Raw genomic sequence first — 20,281 nt, forward strand, 5'->3', positions numbered from 1 at the left:
CCCCTCCTGCTTGCATATCTGTCCCCAGGCTGTCTGAAACAGCATGCAAATACTCTGTCATTTCATTGACAAACCAAGCTTTCTTCATTTCCTGGTGTGTGCAATGGGGCATAATGTGAAGGGTAAACATGTATTCATTACAGATGCCCATACGGACTCCAGCAAAAGATCTCTCACCGGAGGTTATGTTCAGATGCAAATGAGGCAGCTCAACTTTTTAACTTCCCCATAAATGCAAGCTCCTTCCTTGCACCTGTTGTGTGTGCTGGCAGTTGTGGATCAAGACCCTTAATCAAAGGAGAGAGTCAGAAACAAACACAAGCCCAATTAGAAGGAGGGCGTGCAATTCTGGTTTCAACATCTTCCTGATTGGGGGAGTTGAAGAGCATAAAACCAGGACTGCCCAAGAGCTCCAGGACTCATTTGAAAGCAGAGAGGAAACTTTTTGGGGGAAGAAGCTTCTGGTTGCTGACACAACACAGAGAAGCAGGGTAAGTTTTGTGAACTGATTTGAGGTTTTCTACAATTGAGTGGTTTAAATTTTATGAAATAAATAAAACTGGAAGGGAGGTGCCTCATTGGGTGTGATACCTGAACACCAGAATATTCCCCATTTTCCAAAGAAAGTCCAGAGCTTGGAGCATCTTTACAGTACTTTCAAGACTTTGTTCTAAAATTCCAGAAAATTATGGGTAGCATTACTCTGAATAGACACATTGAAATAAATGAGAATGACCAAGAATCTTTTTTAATGCTTTTTGAAATTAAAAAGGAATAACAAACAAAAGGCTTATCCAGAAGAAAGAAAAGAAAATGTCAATATTTGTTATTTTGCATCACAATACGTTGTTCTTGAGTTTCTAACGGCTTCCAGCCACCCCATCATGCACCTACCACTTAGTCTATCTAGCGCACTATTTTCTTTTTGTTTTCTTTTTCTAATTTTCATCAATATTATATTCTCTTATAATTATCTATCATACCACAGAAGTCAGAATGACCAAGACAGGTGTATTCAATTGTTCCACGCTGAGATAAACATAGTTGGTTACCACCCTATATTTTTGGGAGGCATCTTAAAAAGTCTGTTAGGGACCCCCAGTGAGGCCCGTTGCCAGAGGAGCTGCCTCCTGCATCTTTGAGCATCTTTGCAGCTTGTCCTTCTTGTCAAAGGACAGCAGTCCCAAGTGTTCATTGCCTTGTGGTCAGGAAGGCAGGCAGCGGTAGCAAAACAGGCAGTGTTTGCTATTGGTCACGAATGGTGCCCTGCCAAACCTCATGGTTCAGGCAAGAGACCCCCAAGCACACAAAATCCAGATCTTTCATACATTTACCTGTATGCCCGCAGTTTCACTGGTTCCGTGTTCCCCCGTCTTATCTCCTCAGCAAAAGTGGTTGTGTGGCAAGTTCCCGCCGCCTCCCCCCAGTGGAAATAAAGACACATGACACAATTATGAAGGTTAATGGGCTAAATAAGGCCACAACTTTATTGGTTACAGGTGATGAGCGGTATTGGCTTAGGCATTGGTCCTAACTGACTATATCCCACTTCAGCCTGTCCGCTTGAAGTCCAGGAAGGGTTAACCACCAGTAGGGGGAGTCCTGCTGATGCACATCAACTAGGAACTCCCCTGGGGTCACCGCTAGGGGGCGTGCCTTGGGCCCTCACCTCCCTAGGCTTCGGACAGGGCCACCCCCCCCCCCCGGAATCCTTTACCGGACTACCCTTCAGTATGTGGGGCAGGCAATGGCGTTTCCTCCCCTCTTCCATCTACAGAGCAATACCAATGCCTAACCGCCAATACCCAGAAAGTTGTGAAGATTTGCTACGAGGTAGGCAAAAACCAAGGGGCTGGTGCCAATTTGCCAAGTGGAAAAATTCCTACCAGGCCCCTCAATGGCGACCAACCGAGGTCTATAGCAAGGTCAAGGAAGGAAAACCTTAAAGGGCAGGAGGGTGGGAAACAGGAACAGGTGGTATGCGGGAAAAGAGGGAGACCCCCAGCCGTGCCTGGTTAAATAGGGCAGGCCAAGCCCCCAGAGCCAGCCGATTAGCTGGCCTGGGGGTGATGCGGCCGGGGATTCCCCCAATCGCGCGTGGTGGGGGCATGAAGCCCGCAACCCCACCTCCTCTGCAGGGCGGAAGTGGCTTTATCAGCACCACAGGCTCACCAACTCCTCTGTCTCCTGCCCCACCCTTTCAGCAGTTTGCCCCAGTTTCCAGGTTCCCTATTTCCATTGTCACCTCACCACAGATTTAATCACACTTAACTGACTTCCCCAAACTTCCTCTTGTGGGCTCTTGCAGGCTGACTTTTGAACACTGCATCTTCTTTAGCAGGTACACAAACCTCCCTGTTAATGCATGTGTTATGTGCTGAGCTGAATAGGGTCCAGAATGCAGCAGTCTGATTGGTCCACAGGAGCCACCCAATCCAGCTCCAGGTGGAAGTGAATCCACAACCTGATTGGCCTATAGGAGAATCCCGGAATTAGCCAATCACGTGCGGCCCATTGCGTAAATAATGTACCTCGGGTTAAGTACTTAATTCGTTCTGGAGGTCTGTTCTTAACCTGAAACTGTTCTTAACCTGAAGCACCACTTTAGCTAATGGGGCCTCCCGCTGCTGCCGTGCCAACGGAGCACAATTTCTGTCCTCATCCTGAAGCAAAGTTCTTAACCTGAGGTAATATTTCTGGGTTAACGGAGTCTGTAACCTTAAGCGCATGTAATCTGAGGTACCACTGTATATAAAGCAGACATTCTGGGGGAACTTCCATTCCTCCTCACCACTATGAGCTGAATAAAGAGCATGAAATCCACTCTCGACTCCGAGTAGATTTCAGCAAGTTTCATCATTCATAATTATCCAGCACTCTCTCCAAACTCTCCCCCTCACCCTGTTTCCATGCTGACAAGGAACACTCTCCCATTTCCTCGCCCGTTTCTAGCCAGCAGGTCTCATGATCCACCCAAAGACCACCTCTGAGCATTCCTGGCTGGCTCTGAGCCCTCCCTCTCCATTATTACTTTTTACTTTCCTGGGGCTCAGGGGGAGGCAGACCCCCAGGGCTCCAGCACAGACCCCTCCCTCACTGCTGCCTCCCCTCCCCTCCTTCCAGGATGCTCCTCACCTGGATTTCGATGCTGACCCTGGCGCTCCTGGCAGGGAGTGGGGACGCCCAGAGCTGCAAGCCTGAGCTGCAAGGCACTGGTAAGAGCTCCCAAAGGGGTCTGTGGGTCAGACCCAAATGCAAATAATACTTCTCCACCACCCCAAAGCACCCCAAACCAGTGACCTCTAAGCTGCTGTTGTGACAGTGAAAGTTGGGAGCCATCTTACCTAGTGAGGACGTCACATATTAAGATGGCAAAGCCTGAATTAGTTATCCAAAGGGTTCAGACCTGACAAGTTGTGATGGGGGGGACAACATCTCCCCTCCATTGGACTCATTCATCAGGGTAGCTGTTCCACCCACAGGCAGAGGATGAAGCACTGAGGTGGCTGCTGTTTCCAAGAGACATCCTGATGGTGCAGCCTCTAGAGCTCAGCATCAGGAGCCCATTGCTCATCGGGGCACCCCCAAAAATGGGTCTGGGAAGGCCATGACCAATGCCACCCTTGGACATCAATGCCAAGGTTGGAGAGGGCCGGTCTCTGAGCATGTTCAGTGTGCTTTCATACTCAGCACCTAGATGGCCCTCTTAGGACTATATTCCTTCAAGACTGCTTGGGGAGAGGGAGGAGGAACTGGTTTATCTTTCGATTTCCCATTTGTCCGATGCGACCTTCAGTCTGGTAGCTCATTCCTTCAGGTGAAATGGGGGTGAATGAGGTATACATGGATGGCAGGTGATCAACACACTCTTGAAATCTCCAACAACACGTTCAGATGTAACCTCTTTGTTGTCACTGCAATTTTTTCCTGCCCTTACACTGCACAAGGGACGCGGGTGGCACTGTGGGTTAAACCACTGAGCCTACGACTTGCCGATCAGAAGGTTGGTGGTTCGAATCCCCGCAATGACGGGGTGAGCTCCCGTTGCTCGGTCCCTGCTCCTGCCAACCTAGCAGTTCAAAAGCACAAAGTGCAAGTAGATAAATAGGTACCGCTCCAGCGGGAAGGTAAACGGCGTTTCCATGCGCTGCTCTGGTTCGCCAGAAGCAGCTTAGTCCTGCTGGCCACATGACCCAGAAGCTGTACGCCGGCTCCCTCAGCCAATAAAGTGAGATGAGCGCCGCAACCCCAGAGTCGGCCACGACTGGACCCAGTGGTCAGGGGTCCCTTTACCTTTACACTGCACAATGACAACCCCCATTTTATCCTCACAAGAGCCCTGTGAGGTGTGTCAGGCTGCAGGAGAAAGGACCAAACTCAGCCTCTGGCTCTCAGCACCACCAGCTTATTGCAGGACTGGGCTTCCCCCAAAATGCAGGGAGGTGGGACAAGGCATGAACATTGGCCTCCTTTGATAGCCATTCCAAGGTTGCAGAAGGCCCGTCTCTGAGCTTGTTCAGCTTACTTTTCTACCAAGGTAGTTTAAAAGCCTTTAAACACCGCAGAGCCTCACCTCTTGGTTGGAGGGCCATGAAAAATCGAAATCTGGAAATGTGACTATTTTAATATCAGTGTGGCGATATTCCTCCCTCTTCTGTTGCAGCTTCTATGATCACTGAAAGTGGGTCTCCTGAAGGGCTTTGCAAAGCTTCCCCCGGTCTCTGCTGCTCCCTGTTCTTGTCCAGAGGGGAGCTTCCATGGAGGCTGTATAACTCTCTAACCATTTATTCTCCCTCCATCTCCTTCCCATCATGCTCCAGCTCACAACTTGGCCAAAGGCCGCCCAGCCTTCCAGTCCTCCATCTACCCACATCAGGTTTTTACTGGCGCAAAAAACGCTGTGGATGGGAATTGTGACGGGTTCTTCGCCGAAGGCTCCTGCACCCACACTAATCAAGACCAGGACCCCTGGTGGTACATGGACCTGGGCGACCAGTATGCCATTTCAGCCGTGGTAGTGAAAAACCGTCAGGGCTGCTGCAGCGAGAGACTCCTGGGAGCCCAGATCCATGTAGGAGACTCCGTGGTTGACCATGGCAAGTCCAACCCCCTGTAAGTTTCATTTTCCCCAACCTCCATCCTGCCCCCTTTACAAGGGTGGGACAGGGACAGTGACCAAAGATGGAAAAAGTGGGTGGTGGTAATTTTGTAGTAATTATTCTGGACTACAGTGAAAGGTAGTGAGTGATATGAATGAATGCATCCACCCCCATCATTCTGCCTGGACACTGAGGTCCAGCTCCAAAGGCCTTTTTCTGGAAGTTCCCTCACTGCAAGAAGTGAGGTTACAGGGAACAAGGCAGAAGGGCCTTCTCGGTGGTGGCCCCTGCCCTGTGGAACACCCTCCCATCAGATGTCAAGGAAATAAACAACTACAGTGGTACCTCGGGTTAAGTACTTAACTCGTTCCCGAGGTCCATTCTTAACCTGAAACTGTTCTTAACCTGAAGCACCACATTAGCTAATAGGGCCTCCTGCTGCTGCCGCACCGCCAGAGCACAATTTCTGTTCTCATCCTGAAGCAAAGTTCTTAACCCGAGGTAATATTTCTGGGTTAGCGGAGTCTGTAACCTGAAGCGTCTGTAACCCGCGGTACCACTGTATCTGACTTTTAGAAGACATCTGAAAGCAGACCTGTATAGGGAAGTTTTTAAAGTCTGATGTTTTATTGTATTTTTAATATTTTGTTGGAAGCTGCCCAGGTGGGCGGGGTATAAATAAATAAATAAATCATCATCATCATCATCATTATAAACGCCAGGGAGCCCAGCTTTTGGGGGAGACTGGGCATCACCCTTTGACTGGGATCATGAGGAATAGCATATATTTAGGGATGTATTCCTTCACAGCTTAGATGGAGATTCCACATTAAACCCACCCTACAGCTGATTCTCTCTCTCTCTCTCTCTCTCTCTCTCTCTCTCTCTCTCTCTCCAGCTGTGGGACCATCACAGACACCAGCCTTGGCTCCGTCAGCACCTTGTACTGCAATTGGCTCAAGGGCCGCTATGTGAGCGTCCACATCCCGGGAAGAGCCGAATACTTGACCTTGTGCGAGGTGGAGGTCTATGGCACCAAGGCAGAAGACCAGTGCTAGGGATCAGCACCTGCGGGTGGTGGTTTTTTGATTGTTTTAGGGGTGAGGGGATTTCATAGATTTTGTATCTCCAATAAATGCCCATTGAGCAGGCTTCCTTCATCTCCCCCTTTTGCTTCTTGAGCCCCGAAAACCAAGAGAGTCTGTGGCTTTGCCTGTGCCAGAAAGCAGCCATTGCGGCACCAATCATTCTCACTCATTATCATTTATTTGTATGTATCAGGCACCTCCTTACAGAGATTGTCTAAGTGGCATTATATATCTACATAGATCCCTTCAACCCCCAAGTATGCAGATTAAACAAGAGGGGAAACAGGCAGAACTGCAATTGGGAGGGAAGAACAGAATATCGATTTTATAACAAATTACTCCTCCCAAAGACCCCTCCATAACCTAGCATTGGCTCAAAACACTTGTAACAACAACAACTTATTATTTATACCCCGCCCATCTGGCTGTTTCCCCAGCCACTCTGGGCGGCTCCCAATCAAGTGTTAAAAACAATACAGCATTAAATATTAAAAACTTCCCTAAAAAGGGCTACCTTCAGATGTCTTTTAAAGTAGGATAGCTGCTTATTTCCTTCACATCTGGTGGGAGGGTGTTCCACAGGGCGGGTGCCACTACCGAGAAGGCCCTTTGTCTGGTTCCCTGTAACCTCACTTCTCTCAATGAGGGAACTGCCAGAAGGTCCTTGGCGCTGGACCTCAGTGTCCGGGCAGAACAATGGGGGTGGAGACGCTCCTTCAGGTATACAGGACCGAGGCCATTTAGGGCTTTAAAGGTCAGCACCAACACTTTGAATTGTGCTCGGAAACGTACTGGGAGCCAATGCAGATCTCTCAGGAGCGGTGTTATGTGGTCTCGGCGGCCGCTCCCAGTCACCAGTCTGGGTGCCACATTCTGGATTAATTGCAGTTTCTGGGTCACCTTCAAAGGTAGCCCCACGTAGAGCACATTGCAGTAGACCAAGCAGGAGATAACTAGAGCATGCACCACTCTGGCAAGACAGTCTGCGGGCAGGGAGGGTCTCATCCTGGATACCAGGTGGAGCTGGTAGACAGCTGCCCTGGACACAGAACTGACCTGCACCTCCATGGACAGCTGTGAGTCCAAAATGACTCCCAGGCTGAGCACCTGGTCTTTCAGGGGCACAGTTACTCCCTTCAGGACCAGGGAGTCCCCCACTCCTGCCCGCCTCCTGTCCCCCCAAAACAGTACTTCTGTCTTGTCAGGATTCAACCTCAATCTGTTAGCCGCCATCCATCCTCCAACCACCTCCAGACACTCACACAGGACCTTCACCGCCTTCACTGGTTCTGATTTGAAAGTAGAGCTGGGTGTCTTCTGCATACTGTTAACCAAACATGAAGGATTTGTATCCTAACCTCACTACACGAATGTCTGATTCAGATATCCAAACAGTGGCACCTGCAAACATTTGAATCTCTGGGAGAATGGCTCTCATTTGCTTACTCAGAAAGCCCTTCCCTTTTCCACAGAGAATAGTTGGACCGCAACTGTACTTAAACCTCAAATTTTCAATAGTCTGCTAGCTCACAAGTGCCAATGGGACCCTCACTTTGCTCCTCAGGGATCAGCTATATGCCTAGCTGGATATGGATCTAAAGAATGGGCCAGAGATTTCTGTGCTCAGCTGGTATAGGATTTCAAAGGGCTGAGCATGTACAGGAGGCACAGATCTCTGAACCCTGACTTTGTGGTCCATTAGGCTTCAAAATCGGATATACCTGTTGGCTTTTCGCAGTGTAGTAACGCTGCAGAGACCTTGCTGGGGAGACCTTGCATTAGAAAAAAAGGGACTCAAAAATAACTCAAACAAGGTTTTAATAAGAAAAACAAAAACTCCTTATACACCAAATACATCTACAAACAAACATGACCCAACCACCAACCCATCCCCAGGGTGAATGGCAGAGCTAGGTGCTGCTCCTTATATACTGCAGCCAATTCCCAACACAGTTTAATCAATGCAACTCAGCAGCACCTGCTATGCCTCACAGCTGTAAAGCTGGATCTCGTTAGTTTACTCTGGCCCTTGCTCTGGCCCCTTAAAGGTATACACATCCGGTGAAACAATGATGAACCTTTAGATTTAAAGAAACAATTCAACAATACCCACACGCTCCCCTTTTTTCTTTTAGCATGGGTTATGTTACATGATCTTACTTTCGTGGCTGCTGTCACCATCTGCAGTGATCAATCATGGGTTATGTTACATGATTGATCACAGCAGCCACGAAATTAAGAGACGCCTGCTTCTTGGGAGGAAAGCAATGACAAACCTAGACAGCATCTTAAAAAGCAGAGACATCACCTTGCCAACAAAGGTCAGTATAGTTAAAGCTATGGTTTTCCCAGTAGTAATGTATGGAAGTGAGAGCTGGACCATAAAGAAGGCTGATCGCCGAAGAATTAATGCTTTTGAATTCTGGTGCTGGAGGAGACTCTTGAGAGTCCCATGGACTGCAAGAAGATCAAACCTCTCCATTCTGAAGGAAATCAGCCCTGAGTGCTCACTGGAAGAACAAATCCTGAAGCTGAGGCTCCAATACTTTGGCCACCTCATGAGAAGACTCCCTGGAAAAGACCCTGATGTTGGGAAAGATGGAGGGCACAAGGAGAAAGGGAAGGCAGAGGATGAGATGGTGGGACAGTGTTCTCAAAGCTACAAACATGAGTTTGACCAAAGTGCGGGAGGCAGTGGAAGACAGGCTTGTAACTGCAGGAAAAAAAGAAATGAGATTTACAGAACTGTAGAGTTGTGTTGTTGTCTGGCAGAACTTGTTTTTGCAAAACCCATGCTGGGTCTTAGTAATCACAGCATCCTTTTCTAAGTGCTCACAGACAGACTATGGAATTATCTCTGGCCGAGGGAGCGGGTGTACAGCTTCCAGGTCATGTGGCCAGCATTTCTAAGCCGCTTCTGGCGAACAGAAACGCCGTTTACCTTCCCGCCAGAGCGGTACCTATTTATCTACTTGCACTTTTGACGTGCTTTTGAACTGCTAGGTTGGCAGGAGCAGGGACCGAGCAACGGGAGCTCACCCCGTCGCGGGGATTCGAACTGCCGACCTTCTGATCAGCAAGTCCTAGGCTCTGTGGTTTAACCCACAGCACCAGCCGCATCCCTTACCTATTTGTAGCCATTGTTAATAGAATTCTAGGGTGTCCTAAGTACACAAAGTAACTGCACATACATAAGCACATAAACCACATGTCTGAAACAGAAAGCAATACAGCAGCCACATTTACCCCCCAGTTAACCTCGGAGACCCTCTCAAGTCATGTAACAGGAAAAACTGAATGGGCCTCCACTCTGCAAGTATCGATTAAGAGCAGAGCTGTCAAAGGAGCATATTCAGTGTATGAAGAAGGGATCATGACAATGGGTTTGGGAGCCAAGGTGGCCACCATTTTTAAGAATGTCTCAAACAGGCTAGAAAGGTGGCTTTCGGTTCTGCTCTGCTTTAAGGGAGGCAGCTCCCATGACAGTGGGAAATCATTGGCGAAAGAAACACAAGGATGATTGAGGGTAATTATCCTTGCAAATCCCCCCCCCCCCCCCGGGACAGGGGGGAACGGGCTTCACTCGCTGTTCGTCTCAGTACCTGGCTCTTGCTCTGGCATGGGATGTGGGGGGGGGGGGCAGGGAGGCGCTGAGTGCAAAAGCACTTCACCTGTCAAAAACCCTCCAACGCTGCCATTCAGAAGCAGAGGTTCTCCTGTTAATTAGAGCTTAATTGAACTAAAGTACAGGTGCATGCTGGAAGAGATGAGATCACAAACTGCAGAACAAAACAAACTGCAAGGATTTTAAGGGCTGAATTTGAGAAAAGACGGTGGGGCAACAGGAGCCTAGGGTTTCTTTATTTAAAGTTTTCTTCTCTAAATTTATGATTCGGCAACCCTCCTCTGGATGTTAGTTCAAATTATATTCGTCCAAGCGAGGATGGAAGAAATTGGATTATAAATATGGAATATAGCACCAAATGGAACTATGTGTGTAAAAAAAGGGAAAAGAGAGGGAAGCTCTATTTTGCAAAAGGTTTACAATGGAAACTTAGAGCTGACTCTTCCCCATCCTTTATTATTTACGGAGTGAACTGAATAATGCTAAGAGGACTTGGAATTTAATTTAATTGAAAGTATAATTGCTCCTTTATCTTCAGTTGGAAGAAAGGAGGAAAGGAGTCTGTGAGCTGCCAAGGAACTGATAAGGTTCTTTATTGAGTCATCTGCAGTTCGACAGACCACTCTTCTTCCCAGGCTGAGAGGGAAAATTGTGAAAACACGTTATTTATTGGGACAGAGTGACTTTTGCTGCTGTTGTTAAAGTTGCAAAACAACGAAGCCTGGGACTGAGCAATGGAAATTTCTGGAACAACAATGGGATAGCAGCTCTGCCCAAGGCATGATGGATATCAGCAACAATCAGGGGAAAGAAAGACATAACATCTTACAAGGACAGGAAGAAATACCATGGACAGAATAATTGCCACACACAGGAAGAACAAGGATATAATAATAATAAAATAAAATTTTATTTATATCCCGCCCTCCCCAGCCAAAGCCGGGCTCAGAGCGGCTAACAACAGTAAAAATAACACAGTTTACATAAAATCACAATCAAGTAATTGAAATGCATTCTAAAATCAATTCATTCTAAAATCAGTTCAGAGTCAAATGAATGGCAACCACTGGGCTAGAGTTCTATGAGGATTACAGAAGGAGAGAGGGGGTCAGGCTGTGCCTTGGCCAAAGGCCTGGTGGAACAGCTCTGTCTTGCAGGCCCTGCGGAAAGATGTCAAGTCCCGCAGGGCCCTGGTCTCTTGGGACAGAGCGCTCCACCAGATTGGGGCCGCAGCCGAGAAAGCCCTGGCTCTGAGTTCCTCACTTGCAGTTTTATAAATCATTTAATGTGTCAACATAAATAGAAGTTATTAATATTGCAGTTGTTGAATAAGGGATTATTATTATGACCAGAATGTAGTGGAAATTAATAAGATTTTGGAACGCATAAATAAAGAAATCTATCAAATCTAGTATGTGGGGGCCACTTTATCTAAATTATTTAATTTGTTATTTGAATGATTGTTATTAATAATTGTATTATAAATTGGTATTGTTATAATGAGGCTATTATTGGATTGTAACTGAAAACTAATAAAAATATATATATTTAAAAAACAGGCTAGAAAGGGCCATTATCAGGTATTTTGATTGTCAGGCTGGAAAATAAGTTGGAATAACATGAACTTCATGCAAACTCTGTTTTTGGGGACAACCCGTTTTTGCGGGAGCAAAATTGTTGGTTGCCTGTTCCTGCCTGGACCCTGTCCTGCTTTCCGCCCTGGCTCCCTGCTTGCAAGCCTGTTCCTGACTTCACCTGGCTCCCTGCCCTGCACCCAGCTTCTGCTACTACGGACTGCCTCCCCATTGCACCTTGACCAAGGACTGGACTTGGATCTCGCCTCTCGGGTAACCCACGGGATCAGCACAAGAAGGGGGAGACACCCATGACTCTTCAGCAGCCTGACTCAACTCTGCCTCTTGGCCTGGTCTGAACTTCTCTCTGCCACAGACTCTTCCTGCTCACCAAACCCTGTTACCACTTCAGCTTCCAACACCTCCTCTTCTCAGTCTTCTCCCTCTGACCACTCCTCATTGTCCCATCACCATTCCCTGGGCTCTGAGCCTTCTTCCGCTGGTGGTTCTCCAGCTGGTTCCTTCCACCATTCCTGTGCATCCATGACAAACACGTACATATACTGGACACACATACAAATTCCAGCAAAAGATCTTGGTCCTCCCAAAGCTGTTGTTGAACACCCGCGAGGGCTGGACATGCATGTGGGCTCAGATGCACACCTTGTAGCAGTTGAGGGCATCAAGATAAACTTCTCACCTGCCCATAAATATGCAACTTCTTCCTTGCTCTTGGCTGTTGGCTATTGTGGATTAAGTAATACAACCCTTAACAAAATGTTATTTCCTCTTGGGAGAGAGTCAGCAACCGCATAAGCCCAGTTGGAAGAAGGATACAGAAACCTGATATTGATGGGCTCAATTCTGGTATCAACATCTCTCCGATTGGCTGGGTAATTCTGAGCCAGGCAGGAGCTGCCCCTTCAGAAGAGGATAAAACCAGGACTGCCAAATAGAAGATCCAGAACTCAGGTGGAAGCAAGGAGATCTCTTAAGCCAGTTTGGGGGAAAGAACCTGTGGCTGCTGACCCACCAGGAAGGACAACAGAGACCTCTGCTGACCCCAAGAGAGAGAGCCAAAGTGAGTTGGGGGAGCCCATTGGATGTGATGTCTGAAGTCCAGAGCTTGAATGGGCATATCTATACTGGATGTTCAATCTGGTTTGAAGCCAATATAACTTTCAAGGCTTTGAGTCCAGAAAAAAGTATTTTTTGAAGGCAGGCTAGAAGTCTGTTAGGTATTTCTATTCCTCTGGAGAGGGACAGTTCTTATGGTGATTGAGCAAGGTGATTGAGCAAGTGGTTGCTGAACAACTCCAGGCACTCCTGGAAGAAGCGGACCATTTGGATCCCTTCCAATCAGGATTCAGGCCACATCATGGGACTGAAACTGCCTTGGTCGCACTGGTTGATGATCTCCGGTGGGCTAGGGACAAAGGTGAGAGCTGTTTCCTAGTTCTGCTGGATCTCTCAGCAGCGTTTGATACCATCGACCATAACATCCTTCTGGACCGTCTTGAGGGGCTGGGAGCTGGGGGCATTGTCATACAGTGGTTCCGCTCCTTCCTCCTGGGCCGTGTTCAGAAAGTGGTGGTGGGGGATGAGTTTTCAGACCCCAGGGCTCTCACTTGTGGGGTGCCTCAGGGTTCTGTCCTCTCCCCCATGCTTTTCAACATTTACCGTACATGCAGCCGCTGGGAGAGATCATCAGGAGGTTTGGGCTGGGTGTTCATCAGTATGCGGATGATACCCAGCTCTACCTCTCTTTTAAATCAGAACCAGTGAAGGCGGTGAAGGTCCTGTGTGAGTGTCTGGAGGCGGTTGGAGGATGGATGGCGGCTAACAGATTGAGGGTGAATCCTGACAAGACAGAAGTACTGTTTTTGGGGGACAGGAGGCAGGCAGGTGTGGAAGATTCCCTGGTCCTGAATGGGGTAACTGTGCCCCTGAAGGACCAGGTGTGCAGCCTGGGAGTCATTTTGGACTCACAGCTGTCCATGGAGGCACAGCTCAAATCTGTGTCCAGGGCAGCTGTTTACCAGCTCCATCTGGCACGTAGGCTGAGACCCTATCTGCCTGCGGACTGTCTCGCCAGAGTGGTGCATGCTCTGCTTATCTCCCGCTTGGACTACTGCAATGCACTCTATGTGGGGCTACCTTTGAAGGTGACCCAGAAACTGCAACTAATCCAGAATGCGGCAGCTAGACTGGTGACTGGGAGCGGCCGCCGAGACCATGTAACACCGGTCTTGAAAGACCTACATTGGCTCCCAGTACGAGCACAATTCAAAGTGTTGGTGCTGACCTTGAAAGCCCTAAATGGCCTCGGTCCAGTATATCTGAAGGAGCATCTCCACCCCCATCGTTCTACCCGGACACTGAGGTCCAGCACCGAGGGCCTTCTGGCGGTTCCCTCACTGCGAGAGGCCAAGTTACAGGGAACCAGGCAGAGGGCCTTCTCGGTAGTGGCTCCATCCCTGTGGAACGCCCTCCCACCAGATGTCAAAGAGAACAACAACTACCAGACTTTTAGAAGACATCTGAAGGCAGCCCTATTTAGGGAAGCTTTTAATGTTTGATGTATTACAGTATTTTAATATTTTTTTGGAAGCCGCCCAGAGCGGCTGGGGAGGCCCAGCCAGATGGGCGGGGTATAAATAATAAATTATTATTATTATTATTATTATTATTATTATTATTATTATTGATGTTAAGCAAGAAGGAACTAGAATAAAACAATACTTCTTCTTTAGCAATCCCTCGTAGAGGATTAAAATTGTCTTCCATGAAAACATGGTCTTCACAGTGATTCCGTAGGTGACTGTGGAGGCCAATTCTGGATCCACGTGTCCTTCCACAGCTGGTACACTGATCACAATGAGGGTTTGCCAAGTGTGCCTTCCTCTTAGCATGTTTCTCCCTTTCGTCCTGAGTTTGTGCTTCTTCAAAGTGTAGCGTAGACATGCCAGACTGTCCGCTGGCGATCCTAATTTACCTGCCTGCCTTGTCTTTAACCTTATTCCCTCTTAGGCCTCTTAGGGCTATCAGCTAACCTTCTTTCTTGGTCCAGCACCCTTGATCTGCCCCCTTAAACAGAGGACTTGTCTCCTTCATCCATGCTACCAAGGAGGACTGACCACTTGCCTTAAAATGCTCCTGGCCATTTGAGGAGTGCCTTTGATTCATCTCAAGGCCTCCTCTTAGAATTCCTAGCCAGCTCTCAGCCCACCTTCTTCCTGTTCCTCGTGCAAAAGGGAGGCAGAGACTTCAGCAATGGCTTCAGCAATGGCTCCTCCTCACGGCTGTCTCCATTCCCCGCTTGCAGGATGCTCATCACCTGGACTTGGCCCCTGGCCCTGGCGCTCCTGGCAGCACGTGGGGATGCCCGGAACTGCATGAATGAATGGCAAAGTGGTAAGAGCTGCTAAGGGGGGGCTTACCTGTGGGTCAGACCCCAACCCAAATGATACTTCTCTCCACCACCGCCAAAGCATTCCTATTCCTCCCCAAACTGGTGACATCTCATCCAGTGGGGAAATCAAATTTATTCATGGAAAAGTTAACCAAAGGCTTACAGCTACAGGTAGGTAGCCGTGTTGGTCTGCCATAGTCAAAACAGAATAAAAAAATTCCTTCCAGTAGCAACTTAAAAAGGTAAAGGGACCCCTGACTATTAGGTCCAGTCATAGCCGACTCTGGGGTTGTGGCGCTCATCTCGCTTTATTGGCCGAGGGAGCCGGCGTACAGCTTCCGGGCCATGTGGCCAGCATGACTAAGCCGCTTCTGGCGAACCAGAGCAGCGCACGGAAACGCCGTTTACCTTCCTGCTGGAGTGGTACCTATTTATCTACTTGCACTGGCGTGCTTTAGACCAGCTAAGTTTGTTCGTGGTATGAGCTTTCGTGTGCATGCACACTTCTTCAGATACACTGAAGCAGAAGTCACCAGACCCTTCTATATAGTGAGAGGGTGGGGAGGGGTATCACTCAGAAGGGTGGTGGGAATGGGTGATTGCCTGATAGATGTGGTAAACCTGCTGACGACTTCTGTTTCAGTGTATCTGAAGAAGTGTGCATGCACACAGAAGCTCATACCAATAACGAACTTAGTTGGTCTCTAAGGTGCTGCTGGAAGGAATTTTTTTATTTTGTTTCGACAGAGGCTTACAGGGATTTCGTGCCGGGGACTGGCAGGATACTGCTGACCGTGAGCCAGGGGAAGAGGGACTGCTGCCTAACTCAGGAGAAGGGGAGGGGGTCAGTGATTTGGTAGGAACTGTTCCCACCAGGAGGCAAGAGTCATAGAATCATAGAATCATAGAATCATAGAGTTGGAAGAGACCACAAGGGCCATCGAGTCCAACCCCCTGCCAAGCAGGAAACACCATCAGAGCACTCCTGACATATGGTTGTCAAGCCTCTGCTTAAAGACCTCCAAAGAAGGAGACTCCACCACACTCCTTGGCAGCAAATTCCACTGTCGAACAGCTCTTACTGTCAGGAAGTTCTTCCTAATGTTTAGGTGGAATCTTCTTTCTTGTAGTTTGGATCCATTGCTCCGTGTCCGCTTCTCTGGAGCAGCAGAAAACAACCTTTCTCCCTCCTCCATGTGACATCCCTTCATATATTTGAACATGGCTATCATATCACCCCTTAACCTCCTCTTCTCCAGGCTAAACATGCCCAGCTCCCTTAGACGTTCCTCATAAGGCATCGTTTCCAGGCCTTTGACCATTTTGGTTGCCCTCCTCTGGACACGTTCCAGTTTGTCAGTGTCCTTCTTGAACTGTGGTGCCCAGAACTGGACACAGTACTCCAGGTGAGGTCTGACCAGAGCAGAATACAGTGGCACTATTACTTCCCTTGATCTCGATGCTATACTCCTATTGATGCAGCCCAGAATTGCATTGGCTTTTTTAGCTGCCGCGTCACACTGTTGGCTCATGTCAAGTTTGTGGTCAACCAAGACTCCTAGATCCTTTTCACATGTACTGCTCTCAAGCCAGGTGTCACCCATCTTGTATTTGTGCCTCTCATTTTTTTTGCCCAAGTGCAATACTTTACATTTCTCCCTGTTAAAATTCATCTTGTTTGTTTTGGCCCAGTTCTCTAATCTGTCAAGGTCGTTTTGAAGTGTGATCCTGTCCTCTGGGGTGTTAGCCACCCCTCCCAGTTTGGTGTCATCTGCAAATTTGATCAGGATGCCCTTGAGTCCATCATCCAAGTCGTTGATAAAGATGTTGAATAAGACCGGGCCCAAGACAGAACCCTGTGGCACCCCACTAGTCACTCTTCTCCAGGATGAAGAGGAACCATTGATGAGCACCCTTTGGGTCCGGTCAGTCAGCCAGTTACAAATCCACTGAGTGGTAGCATAGTCAAGACCGCATTTTACCAGCTTCTTTACAAGAATATCATGGGGCACCTTGTCAAATGCCTTGCTGAAATCAAGGTAGGCTACATCCACTGCGTTCCCTTCATCTACCAGGCTTGTAATTTTGTCAAAAAACGAGATCAGGTTAGTCTGACAGGACTTATTTTTCAGAAATCCATGCTGACTATTGGTGATCACAGCATTCCTTTCTAGGTGCTCACAGACTGTTTGCTTAATGATCTGCTCCAGAATCTTCCCTGGTATTGATGTCAGACTGACTGGGCGGTAATTATTTGGGTCCTCTCTTTCCCCCTTTTTGAAAATAGGGACAACATTTGCCCTCCTCCAGTCTGCCGGGACTTCGCCTGTTCTCCAGGAATTCTCAAAGATGACTGCCAGCGGTTCTGAGATCACATCTGCCAGTTCTTTTAATACTCTTGGATGCAGTTCATCTGGCCCTGGAGACTTGAATACATCTAAACTAGCCAAGTATTCTTGTACTATCTCCTTAGTTATTCTGGGCTGTGTTTCCTCTGCTGAATCATTTGCTCCAAATTCTTCAGGTCGGGCATTGTTTTCTTTATCGGAGAAGACTGAGGCAAAGAAGGCATTGAGGAGTCGGAGGCAGTTGCTGTTGCTGCAATCGCTCCCTAAAGCGCGGACCTGGAAATACCTACTGAGATGCTCAACTGGCACGCCTAGGTCTCCAGAGCTGCAGCAGCAACCGCGTTCTCTTTGATAATAAAGAGTTAACCATTGTTCGAGAGCCAGTGTGGTGTAGTGGTTAAGAGCGGTAGTCACGTAATCTGGGTAACCGGGTTCGCGTCTCCGCTCCTCCACATGCAGCTGCTGGGTGACCTTGGGCCAGTCACAGTCTCTCAGCCCCACTCACCCCACAGAGTGTTTGTTGTGGGGGAGGAAGGGAAAGGAGAATGTTAGCCGCTTTGAGACTCCTTAAAGGGAGTGAAAGGCGGGATATCAAATCCAAACTCTTCTTCTTCTTCTTCGTCATGTGCATTCCTTTGGTTGGGAAGGGCCCCATCCAGCAGATTCCTCCCTTTATGTGTTCAGACTGAGGCTCTTCCATCCCCAGGCAGAGGAGAGGATGCAGCACCGAGGTGGCTGCTGTTTCCAAGAGACACCCTGATGGCGCTGTCTCCAGCTCTCAGAACCACCAACCCATTGCACAACTGGGCACCCTCAAAAATGTGTCTGGGGAGAGGGAGGGCCATGACTATTGCCATCCTTTGACATCAATGCCAAGGCTGGAGAGGACCGGTCTCTGAGTATGTTCAGTGTGCCTTCGTTCTCAGTACCAAGATGGTCCTCGTAGGACTATATGCTGCATTATCCTTCAAGACTGCTTGGGGAGAAGGAGGGGGAACCGGAGCACTTTGACATTTCCGATTTGCCCAATGCGACCTCTAGCTTGGTAGAGGTGAAATGAGGGTGAAGGTGCTGGGAGAGACTCGAGGATGGCAGAAGATCAACACACTCTTGAAATCTCCAACAACACGTTCAGATGTAATTTTCATTGGGAGTAAATGAGCGCAACCTCTTTGTTGTCGCTGCGATTTTGTCCTGCCCTTACACTGCACAATGACAACCCCCGTTTTATCCTCACAAGAGCCCTGCGAGGTGCGTCAGGTTGCAGGAGAAATGACCAAACTCAGCCTCTGGCTCTCAGCACCACCAGCTTATTGCAGGACTGGGCTTCCCCCAAAATGCAGGGAGGTGGGAAGAGGGCATGAACATTGGCCGCCTTTGATAGCCATTCCAAGGTTGCAGAAGGCCCGTCTCTGAGCTTGTTCAGCTTACTTTTCTACCAAGGTAGTTTAAAAGCCTTTAAACACCGCAGAGCCTCACCTCTTGGTTGGAGGGCCATGAAAAATCGAAATCTGGAAATGCAACTATTTTAATATCAGTGTGGCGATATTCCTCCCTCTTCTGCTGCAGCTTCTTTGATCACTGGAAGTGGGTCTCCTGAAAGGCTTTGCAAAGCTTCCCCCGGTCTCTGCTGCTCCCTGTTCTTGTCCAGAGAGGAGCTTCCATGGAGGCTGTATAACTCTCTAACCATTTATTCTCCCTCCATCTCCTTCCCATCATGCTCCAGCTCACAACTTGGCCAAAGGCCGCCCAGCCTTCCAGTCCTCCATCTACCGACATGAGATTTTTACAGGAGGAATCAAAGCTGTGGACGGGAATTGTAACGGGCACTTCACCTTGGGCTCCTGCACCCACACGCAGAAGGAAAGGGACCCCTGGTGGTACGTGGACCTGGGCGATGAGTATGCCATCTCGGCCGTGGTGGTGAAAAACCGCGAGGACTGCTGCGGCAACAGACTCCGGGGAGCTGAGATCCGTGTGGGCAACAATATGGCTCACCGTAGCAAGTCCAACGCCCTGTAAGTTCCATTTCCCACACCCTCAATCCCTGTAACAAATGTTAGGTTTCTGTTACGCCACTGTGCAGTGTTTGGAGTCACAAGACTCTGTTTATATTCCAGACTCTCACGGGAGACGGATGTTGATGTTACTGGTTTCCTGTTTCTTTGTTTCAGTTGGTTCTCTGCCTTTCACAGAGAGCAGATGCATATTCTTTTCTGTCCTGCGTAGTTAGAAATAAAATGGAGCGATGTAGCACATATTTCGACTCCTTCTGCTGTCCGGGTACTCTGCGGAATGGGGGAATGTGCCTGAAGCCTCATCAAAGGCTTAGGTCGTTAATCAGCATAGACTCATAGAATCCTAGAGTTGGAAGAGACCACAAGGGCCATCGAGTCCAACCCCCTGCCAAGCAGGAAACACCATCAGAGCACTCCTGACATATGGTTGTCAAGCCTCTGCTTAAAGACCTCCAAAGAAGGAGACTCCACCACACTCCTTGGCAGCAAATTCCACTGTCGAACAGCTCTTACTGTCAGGAAGTTCTTCCTAATGTTTAGGTGGAATCTTCTTTCTTGTCGTTTGGATCCATTGCTCCGTGTCCGCTTCTCTGGAGCAGCAGAAAACAACCTTTCTCCCTCCTCTATGTGACATCCTTTCATATATTTGAACATGGCTATCATATCACCCCTTAACCTCCTCTTCTCCAGGCTAAACATGCCCAGCTCCCTTAGTCGTTCCTCATAAGGCATCGTTTCCAGGCCTTTGACCATTTTGGTTGCCCTCCTCTGGACACGTTCCAGTTTGTCAGTGTCCTTCTTGAACTGTGGTGCCCAGAACTGGACACAGTACTCCAGGTGAGGTCTGACCAGAGCAGAATACAGTGGCACTATTACTTCCCTTGATCTCGATGCTATACTCCTATTGATGCAGCCCAGAATTGCATTGGCTTTTTTAGCTGCCGCGTCACACTGTTGGCTCATGTCAAGTTTGTGGTCAACCAAGACTCCTAGATCCTTTTCACATGTACTGCTCTCAAGCCAGGTGTCACCCATCTTGTATTTGTGCCTCTCATTTTTTTTTTGCCCAAGTGTAATACTTTACATTTCTCCCTGTTAAAATTCATCTTGTTTGTTT

The 20,281-nt window shown here is 48.4% G+C and overlaps 1 protein-coding gene and 1 long non-coding RNA gene across 2 annotated transcripts; both read left to right on the forward strand.

Annotated features, from left to right (window-relative positions):
* The first annotated feature begins 278 nt into the window (after nucleotides 1-278).
* On the forward strand, nucleotides 279-6,259 carry LOC310681381 (fucolectin-like). Its single transcript, XM_083449104.1, has 4 exons — nucleotides 279-491; nucleotides 3,124-3,215; nucleotides 4,821-5,112; nucleotides 5,998-6,259. Exons 2-4 carry the CDS (start codon nucleotides 3,125-3,127, stop codon nucleotides 6,155-6,157), a joined length of 543 nt encoding a protein of 180 aa, XP_083305230.1. The 5' UTR covers nucleotides 279-491; nucleotide 3,124; the 3' UTR covers nucleotides 6,158-6,259.
* A 6,115-nt stretch (nucleotides 6,260-12,374) lies between these two features.
* On the forward strand, nucleotides 12,375-19,030 carry LOC310681405. The gene is made up of 3 exons (XR_014513252.1): nucleotides 12,375-12,467; nucleotides 14,712-14,800; nucleotides 18,873-19,030. It is a non-coding gene; the product is annotated as an uncharacterized lncRNA (long non-coding RNA).
* Nucleotides 19,031-20,281: the final 1,251 nt, after the last annotated feature.

Source organism: Podarcis tiliguerta, assembly GCF_965153285.1.
Source record: "Podarcis tiliguerta genome assembly, chromosome: 7".
NCBI lineage: Eukaryota > Metazoa > Chordata > Lepidosauria > Squamata > Lacertidae > Podarcis > Podarcis tiliguerta.